The sequence below is a fragment of the Rhea americana genome, unplaced genomic scaffold (assembly GCF_003343005.1).
Source record: "Rhea americana isolate MKP2758 unplaced genomic scaffold, rheAme1 scaffold_348, whole genome shotgun sequence".
In the NCBI taxonomy this organism is placed as follows: Eukaryota; Metazoa; Chordata; class Aves; order Rheiformes; family Rheidae; genus Rhea; species Rhea americana.
This window is the reverse complement of record NW_028186477.1, coordinates 148,997-159,100: the sequence shown is the minus strand read 5'-3', so window position 1 is coordinate 159,100 and position 10,104 is coordinate 148,997. Positions and strand designations below refer to the sequence as shown.

The 10,104-nt window shown below is 38.1% G+C and overlaps 1 protein-coding gene across 4 annotated transcripts in view; it reads left to right on the top strand.

The window, feature by feature from the left end:
* Positions 1-10,104, top strand: part of DTNB (dystrobrevin beta) — a 217,076-nt gene that overhangs the window by 66,201 nt on the left and 140,771 nt on the right. For all 4 annotated transcript variants that reach the window (XM_085311723.1, XM_085311722.1, XM_085311721.1 and 1 more), the window contains exon 10: positions 6,596-6,720. In XM_085311723.1, the coding sequence (XP_085167849.1) occupies positions 6,596-6,720 (125 nt within the window). The remainder of the gene's footprint in view (positions 1-6,595; positions 6,721-10,104) is intronic.

The following is a 10,104-nucleotide window of genomic DNA, read 5'->3' as shown; positions in this document are numbered from 1 at the left end:
TGCCTTACCTGCGGATAGCCGCCCGGACGCGCTTGGGCGATGCCTTACCTGCGGAGAGCCGCCCGGACGCGCTTGGGCGATGCCTTACCTGCGGATAGCCGCCCGGACGCGTTGGGCGATGCCTTACCTGCGGAGAGCCGCCCGGACGCGTTGGGCGATGCCTTACCTGCGGATAGCCGCCCGGACGCGGTTAGCCGGCTCTTACAGCCCTCCGTGCTTCGCGCGCTGTACTCATTCCGCTTACTGTGTTGGCTGCTGCTTGCCTAATCCACCTAGCTGCTTAGCAAAATTATTCTGCTAGGGGAAGAGGGAAAGATGTCTGTGTCTTGAGCTGGAGAATCTTTTGCTTGCTTCTCCATTTTTTATATAGACGAAGGGTTGATATGCTCRCTTATTTTGTGTTTGCATCCTGTGTAGTTTGCAGTTATGATATTATTGGCAATATTGGTATAACAAGTTTCAAATTCAGCTTTTATTGCCTGTAAATTTGAGCCTACTGTAGCGGTAGTTTACTAAACCCTTTTGAAAAAGCTGGATGAGGTTTATAGATAGTCAGCATACAGATAATGAGAGGAAGACGGAAGGACAACTTACAGCCGTGTAGTTTCCAGCTTTTTAGTTCCATAATCGATTTTTTTTTTTTTTAATGGATGTAGCCTTTGACAGGAAAGCTGGTGGACAGACAYGGGATCTATAAACCATTGTGAAACAAAAAGGATTTGGCAAACACAACAGAGATAGGATGAGTTTTCAAATATGTGGAACATTGCAGTTGGATTTTACTCATAACTTTCTCATGCCTTTTACATATTTAACTTTTTTTTTTTTGTACATGTAGATAACATTAGTTTTTCCAGAAACTGCTCATTCTATTTGCATTTGATGTACATACTTCATACACGTTTGTTTGTGTAGGTCTAGGCAACTCAAAGGGTAATGCTTGTCCAGATGCAGACTGCAGTCAGTTTTGTCTAAACTTGGTTAAGAATGTACGTGCTCAGTGCTTGCCATTTTTTGGTGGGAGGTCCCTTAGTATTTTCCCAATCTCCCAGGACACTGAGCTGAATTGCTGACATCAGGAAGCAGCTGCAGAATGCTGTTTCCAGCTGTGATCACAGTGTGCATGTCTGGCTGGTCCGGCAGAGCCAGAGCTTGCTCCGTGCAGCTACTTGCTGACATCTGCCTTCTGGACCTCTGGGAAAAATCAGATGAATAGTTGTTCTTAGGACTTAAAAAGACATTTATATATAGGCTAGTTGCAATCTTTTGTAGGCATCACTACATTGGTTATATTTTGGGTTTTTTTTTGCAAAGAAATAAAATGATTGCTTTGTAACTAAATTGGATAGAAATATGACTTTTTTAAATGAAAATTTAGAATTCAGGACAGACATTGGCTTACATATCAACAAGATACTTAYAGAAATAACCAAACCTGGAGTGTCTGGTTTGCGTTTGCTTCTCACTGAGGATAACTGTCGTAAGGAGAGTCACTCAATGGTTAATAGGAAAAGGTATTTTAACTTTACCTTGTGGCTACAGACCTGGAATGTCAAAGCAAGTGAACAGTGTACAGTACTGAGCAGGGTCTCCTTTGACCTTTTATGTTACAAAAGAACAAACATTCCAGCCTCTGGGAAGTGTTTATTTTACTTTTTTTGAGCTCTCTCCAAAACCTGGAGAAGCCAGATGTATTTGCTGGTAGGTAGACACTATTTTGGGTCATAAAAGTGTGTTTGACTGCTGCTATTTATAAACTTAGATAGCACCACTTAGGAATGCAGTTTAGCAGCTTACCCCTGCAGTAATTGCAGAAAACATGCATACCAGCTAATGCTACCCTTAGAGAAAGAATATTTTTACAATGTTCACCTGATCTGTTGACACTTTGACTTCTGGCTCAGTTGAAAAAATGGCTAAAGTATATGATCTAGAAAGACATCAAATTGGTATTAAAGAAACAGTTCTGGAACTGATAATTGGTTCACATATAATTCAGAAATTCTACCTCAGACAGTGAGCTTCCTGGTGTTTCAGAGGACAGAAAAATATAAAATGTAAATCTTAAATAACCAGCTCAAAAAGAAGAGAATGTTTGTTGAGTTTTTTAGAAATTATATGCTGAATTTTTAACTGTTTAAAAGCTTAATCCATTCTTTAACCTTTATGGTAACTGGTTGCAGCTATTTCTCACAAGTTTGATTGTTCTGTGCACGATGAAAAAGAAAGTAGAACTTATTATTTTAAATGCTTATCGATAGACTTGGGAAACCAGTAAGTATCCTCARCTGATAGATCTAGAAATGCCAAAGACTGAGGGAGTTTGCTGAAGAATGAATTTCAGAAAGACTATAAAATTTAATAAGATTTGTTGTGCTGAAAAGTAGGAATTCTGCAAGAAGTGCTACTGTTTTTGCTTGCAGGCAGAACTGCAAAGTAGTAATGATATATTGGTAGATCCAAGCTGATAAATACCACTCATGAACCTTTTTGAATAATGCAAAGAATAAACCTGTCATAAATGGCTTGGCAATTAGATGATCAGTAGAAGGGGAAAGAAAAGTGCATTGCTATATGACTTAACAGTTTTGAGGACAGCCAAAAACATGAATACTTGGGTTCAGGAAGGTTGCTGAAATGACCCGGCTATGGAAACATTCTGCCCAGATAAAGAGCACCCACGTTTCTGTACGTCTGGCTTGTTTTGATCGTCAACCACTCTTACTGTTAGACTGATACAGTAGCCACAGCGGTGCAAATGCCAGTGAGTCACATGTTGTGCCTGTTTAGAAAGTAAAGCAAAATGGATTGTCCTGCTTGCAGTTCCCAGGGGTGCATGTAGATGAAGCTGAGTGTAGAAGGTTATTGGCTAATTAATTACACTTCTGTAGTAGGAGGAAATGTTATGTGGATGGAAGTTTTGAAACTAAAACCAGACTTTTCCCCCATGTAAATCTGAAAATAAATTAAGAGAATAATTTGGATTCTAGGATGTGTAAAACATTTCCAAGATCTATATATTTTTATTTTTCTRTAACTATTTGTTTGGAGTTTGTACTTATTAATACTAGTGATTTTGCAGTAGTACAGCCAGGTTCCAAGTGATGGAGATCCTATTGTGACAAGAAGTTACAGGTACTTCATAAAATACAGTTTGCCACCAGCTACTTACAAATACAAGATATGAACAAATAGAGAACAAGAAGACAGTAAAAAATATACCATCTATACCCCTTGTCTGTTTTTTATTATCATTAGGAAAAAAAGAATCTTTGGGAAAGACTTAAACCAAGGATAACGGTGGTGCCAGCGATGGGTGGGTGGCCTGGGTTGTTTGGGGAAGTTTGCAGAGCTGGTCTCAGTGATGGGGAAAGGGCTCGTGTTATTTGGGGTGGAGGAGGGGAGTTCAGTGCAGGTTTCAGCGYTGGACAAAGGGGCTGTGTTATTTGCAGGTTTTCAGTGGTGGCGTCAGTGATGGGTGGGTMGGTTACGTTATTCTGGGTTTTCTGTTTGTTCTTAGCCTTATCCAAGGGGAGGCTTTCCCATACGTGGAGGCAGCAGAATGCAAAGGTGGTAACAAAGGATAATCAAGTGGGCAGATGGTGAAGATTAGTAACAATGATGAAAGAGAAGGGTTTTTAATTAGATATTTCTAAGGTTGGACTCTGCTAATTGAAAGAAAAATATTTCTTTACTGGGGAAACTAAATATCCGTAATAGATATGCTTGGCTGTGAAACAGCACGTTCATGCAGCATGCTGTCTCTTTTCACTCTCACCTGCACTGAGAAGCATTATCGAAAAGTTGGGATCGATGGAAATTATCTTTTCTCTGTAATTTTCTGAAAGTGAACCTGCTGTAGTGGCTCAATTGTACAGAATTCTAGACAGCATTGCAGTTCTTTGACAAAATAAATGAAGGGGTGGCACAATGGGATATGCTGTTTGATGCCACAGTGGAAAAACATTTCAAAAATAATCTAAAAATACTGCAAAGAGACCACAGAAAAGGCATTCTGAGAATAGATGGTCTTTGCATAAACTAAATGATGAACAGGGTAAAGTAAGCAGTGCACTAAAAGGAGAAGAAATGGAGAACAAATTTACAGAGAAATACCTGTGGAAATTTTCAACATGAAGAATTAATTTAGGAAAATTGGAACTGTACTTTTGATGTCACCCCATTTGTGTGAGAAATTAATTCTGCATAATTTATGTTTTCTTGTGRTCTTAGTGGGAAATAGCAACATAAATATTGATTATATTTTTATTCACTTTCAAAATAATTAAAGGCTGATAATTGTCTGTACAGTGTTTCATAGTGAGAATGCCATGCACTTCAACACTGTTTGCAAAGGTCATCTATTCATTACTATCTGCTGGATTTTCTTAACACATGGGAGGAAAATAAGACCAAAAAACCCCATCAGCTTACCATCAATAAGTCTTTTTAGCACTTACTGTTATTGATTTAGTAACCTCAAGTGCTTCTGGATACTGTTTTATGAAGTTCCCTATAGGAGGCTTTTACGTGAAGCAGTTAATTATCTTGACATCCTTCTTATCAAAGTCCTTCTTGATGTGATRATAAAAGAATTTGTGTACACAAGATTTGTGCAGTAGTACTTTGATAGGACTAAGACTTTCCTTCTGCCAAAGCCCAAGATATGTTTTGGGAAGGTCAAATTATCCATTTCACCTGGTGAAATCTGGCTGTACTTTCATTTCACCTGGCTGTACTACTGCAAAATCACCTGGTGTCTGACAGCTTGCTGCCGGTAATCTTCAGAGTGCATTCGCGTATTTCACWGGTTGGCTCTATGAGCTGAGGAATGAAAATTCCAGTATCTGAAATGAATCAGGCTGCAATATTTTGAATAACTGGTTTARTTTTTGTTTAATGTAGTAGCTGGGCCAGCAGATGAGTTGTAAAGGCAGTGTTAGATGTTGGTAGGTGCRTGAGACTGGAATTCCACTGCAGCTACCAAGGAGGGAAGCTGCTTGCCAATCAAATCTTAATTGACCCATACCTAAAGGAAAAATATTATCATAAGTACCTTTTTCTTCATGATGGTGCCTTCATCACCTTTAATTCCAAGATGTATGCCCTATTCGTGTTTTTTAGAGTCCTCAGTTTAGCGTTGGCTTTGAATTTTAAGGTGATTGAAGGAGGATAATCATCTGCTATAAACTAGCTATCCTAATGTGTCCTCACTAGCACCCAGCTCATCTTTCTTTCCTAATTTGAAAAGAATTTTATCTTTTTTGATTGTTTTCCAATTGATATTAATATTTTACTTTATACTTGTAATGTGGCCCAATCTATTAAAACCAGGTGAATTAACAGAGAGAACAATTCCCACATGCGTAAGTTTTCCATATAAAAATATCCTTGTTGCAGAGGCAACAGAACAAATAGTTGAAGAAAGTCACTGGTTGGTAATTAATTAAACAACTAGTAGTTACTAGTAATTACTAGCTACTAATTTATATTCACTTTAACAAACTTCTATCYAACTCTTGTTCTCCATAGCCTTGCTTCATATTTAAGTCAATGTTAATTTGAATATACCTTGAGAATTGGCCCTAATTCGACTTTGGAATGTCTTACAGGACGTGGAATGTCAAAAATAATATCAACATCAGTAATCTAGAGACTAATTACATGGATTGCTAGAGAAAAAGAGGTTGCTTAAAAAAAAGAACAGCCAGATTCTTAATAGAACTGCCAGATTATTTTKGAGCTCTCATAAAAGCATTTTCTGGTTTCCCACATCACTGGTGTGAGCTCAGTGGATGTAATAACATCTCAAGAAGTAATTTTTGTAAGTCAACATTTTAAGCTCATGACTCAGGCCAGCTATTGATTCTGTTTGTTTGGCATCACTCATCATTGCCATTTCAGTCTTCTTCGCATGGTCCCAGAATAGTTGCTCCTGTTATTAGTTAGTGAATCAGCAAGATATTTGTAACAGAAAAGAAATGAACTTATCATTCATGTTTTCTTTAACACTATGTTTCACCTTGGCTTTGTCCACAATGAACAAATAAAATGTGAAATCTGTCTTTTGAAAGCAATAGTCTTTGCAAAGGATGGAAGAGAGGGGGCAGATCCAACTCTCAGTTGATTTCTAATAGATTGGAAACATAAGCAATAGTGACAATTGGTGTATCTGTGCATGCACATTATTTACCCACTCATGAACCGGGTCCTTTTTTCTTTCTTAGTCCTCCCCTCAAAATACAATGCCTGTGCTCAAAAGATGTCTTGAGTTAAGAAATCCCTACTGGATGTTATTGTCCTTTGGTTTAATTCCTGACAGAAAGACCAAACAATTGGTTTGTTCCTTGAATTTACGTATTTACATTAGATTACTTTCAATGTTCAAGATTCTAGTGTGCGCGCACACAAAGATTAATGGCAGTAGTAGTCTCTGTACTAATGCAGTCTCTGTACTAATTTTTTAGGTATGGCAGTATGTAAAATGATGTTTCCATATACTCTAGTACTATACATTTTTTACATTTCTGTTACCTGACTGCACATTACCCTCCTTGTAATAGTCAACTTATTTCTTTCATTCTTTCAAAAACAGAAATCACCTGCAAAGAAGCTGAGCCATGCAATTAGTAAATCACTTGGTTGTGTACCAAGCAGAGAGCCTCCTCGTCCTATATTTCCAGAGCAGCCAGAAAAGCCACTTGATCTTGCACATATAGTGTGAGTACCTGTTTTAATGTATTTTTCGCTTGCAAGTGCAAAGTGAGGTATTTTTGCATATGTGCATATATATATATATACATTGACTTCAGAATTGGCTAGCAGAAAGGAACCCTTAGATAAGAATTATAAGGTTGCAATGCTGTACGTAGTATAAATGTTCCTCTGAAAAATTAATAGTTTGAAACAAACTGCTTTCTTAAGAGTATCTTAATTACAAGAGAAGTGAAACAGAGTATGTTTATGTACAGTTAGACCAAGGTCTGACTATATATTCTACTTGCATTTATTAATATTTCAAAGTACTAAGCAATGTTACATTTTACACAGCAACTTATTGGATGATTTTTTATTTGTTATAGATTAATTTATATCAACAAAACGATGTTACTTAAAGGCCATATTTACTTGCAGCTTAATGTTACCTAATATTAGCCATTGATTTTAAACCTTATATATAGCCTGTTGTTGCTGTCTGGGAACATTGSCTCTACATTCTTATTTATCTTACTGAACAGTTTGCTGCATCTCTTTGCTCGATGGTAGTATTGCTACCATTTCATTGTGACCTTATTGTAGATCTTAATTAAGCACCAGGGTACTGGCTGGTTTGAACAGACTTGAAATTGGTCTGCTTCCTTGATTTGCTATTTTTCACATGGGGAGAAAACCCAAATTCTGGTAATTTGTATGAATAATAAACTAAGCCTCCAAACAGATTTGTTTTAATGTCCCACAGATTCCTGAGAAAGTGTCAGTCTTTTCATAGACTTGAATTAAAGCACATGCTGTAGAGAAGAGTGAGGAGAGGGGAGTGAAGGGAATGGATATAATTGACTTAATACTGAGGACTCCATTTTCATGAGTATGCAGTAATTGCAAATCTGAGAGCAAGTCAAGATGATGCTCTTCCTATTTTCTTGCAACATTGTCATAAGAATTAGATTCCCCTTGAAGTGCTCTCTCTCAGGCCAGTGTTTCTGAATGGAGAACCAAGGTATTCAGGTTTGAATGTTTTACAGCCGCTGAAAGTTTAATATATTAGCAGGTGCTACTTCAACCTTTCCATAGGCTTTGTGATTTTGATTGATTGGCATTTCTAGCCACTCTTCTTAATAGTTTTGTTAATAGCTGGAGGCTAGCTTGTCAAAATGTTGGAAAGATGATAGTAATAAAGCTTACCTTGGTGTGGAAAAACACTCAGGTACCTTTCTTTTGTAAAGAGCAGAGAAGATCCATAACTTGATATGGAAGAATTGAAAGAATAAACAGTTATAATGTATTTGAATTCTAAACTTCTTTTTTTTTAAAAAAAAAAAAAAAAAGCTTTGTTTTTTTTGTTTTTTTACTGATTCCTACTTAGCTGTGTGGTTTTATCCCAGTTTTTTGTTGCTAAATATTTACCAACTTTTAGAATATTTGTTTTGATCCTCTGCAGTGAGGGGAGTTGGATCTGATTTGATGGAATGTAAGTGTTGTTTTTCTGTATTAAAGTACACTTGTAAATAATAAAAGAAATGTGTAATGCCACAGCTGAATTTAAAGCTGAAACGTTGTGTTTTTCTAACTGAATGGCTTATCGTATCACCAAAGCGAGGAGGTTGTATGTTGTCCACGGAGTCAGAACCCGTGTCTGGCYTGAGATGTGGTGTGGAGCTTGAGTCACTAAGCTTTGAACCGGGGTTTCTGCAGGGAGGATGTTGCTTAGCCTGATGGGAAACARTTTTGTGTTTAGATCTTTATCAAAACACAGATCATCATGAATCAGTTCATATTTTTCCATTTAGATTGTTCTGTGCTTCTTCCATGTTTTTTAATCTCACTAACATCTACCAGAGAAATACTGTAGTTTACAGCGCAGTACTTCTACAGAAAATGAAAGGCCTCGTCGTGTAATTGCCTGAGTAGAATGTGTGCAAGCAATTGCAGCTATGGTATTGTGGCTGTGAGCGTGGGTAGAGCCTGCAAGAAGTGATCCCAAGACTACGAGCAGACATTTTACCTCTGACACAAATTACCGAGTTCGATGAATTACTTCTTTCTCCTGGCAGGGCACATTAATTCTTTAATGGATCAAACAAATCATTGCCAAGAAGAATTCATGGAACCCTACCGGCCAGATTTTCTCCTTTAAATAATGACAAAGTACAATGTTAACTCTGGCCAGTCTTTGCAGTCCATTCTTAAAAAAATAAATAAAATAAATGCTGGTAATGTAACTCTGAAAATCAGCTCGTAATGTTTTGTTGCAAAAACCACAGAAGGAAATCCTCACCAAAAAAAAAAAAAAAAACCCCAAGGCTTTTCAATGTATTAATTGAGTCTCAATTGAATATTTCAAGAACATCTCGCAACCACTTGTTTCATTCTAAGACGATGTCTAGAGTGCTTTCTGTCAGTAACTGTTAATGCATTTTTAGCTTGCGTATCTTTCACCTAGCAGGTTGTTTGTTTTGATTATTCACTTGCATAACCAGTGGCAGTAAGCAATATGATATTCGAATACCGTTACTAGCTTTCCGTTTACATAATAAGAACTGCCTGCTGGGTCTGACTAGCGGCCCATCTGCTTGGGTTCTCTGCCAGTGGCGATAGGAAACGCTCGTTMGGAGAGAGCTCGTTAGCCTGGTGCTCTCTGGGGTCTGCTCCTCTGGCACCCTCAGCTGTGGGATTAGGAACGTGGGGGAGAGCAGCTACCTAGTCCCATCAGGCATCCGTTTATTAATCTGTTGTACTTGAAATTCCCTAATCCCTTATTGGCCCTGCTGACACCGCTTGCTTCCACCAAGAGATTCTGGGAATTTTCTGTTACCTGCTGTGTAAAGATTTTTTTTTTTACTGTGTTAAACCAATCTCTGAGTAGTTTCAAAGAGTGCTTCTGAGTTCCAGGATTGTGAGATACGGTGAACAATTACGCTGCATTCAGCTTACCCCTGGTGCTCGTGATTCTGCAGGCCACAATCGTATTGCCCTTCGGGTTTTCTCTCCGGGGAGCAGCAGCCTTTCTCGTCTCTCTTTGGAGCGCGGCTGCCCCATCCCTTGGTCATTCTGGTCGCCTTCTCTGGAAGCGCAGTGACTTGACCGTGTCCTTTCTGAAAYGTGCATGCCAAGAGTGCACGCAGAACTCGAGATGTATTTGAATACTAACTGTATTAGTTAGTATTCAAAACAACTAGTCTTAAAAAATGACCGAGTCTTCACGAAAACAGCAAAACTCCTTAACTTTATCCACTGATACATTTCTGCAGYTTTTGCCGTTTCTGCATGCTTGGCAATGTGGAAATATCAGATAACATTTTTTAGTATAGGTAAAGCTTGCAAGATCAAAGTGATAGACTGAGTAAGAAATCTAACTTCTTTTCCCCATTATGGCTCTCATCTGAT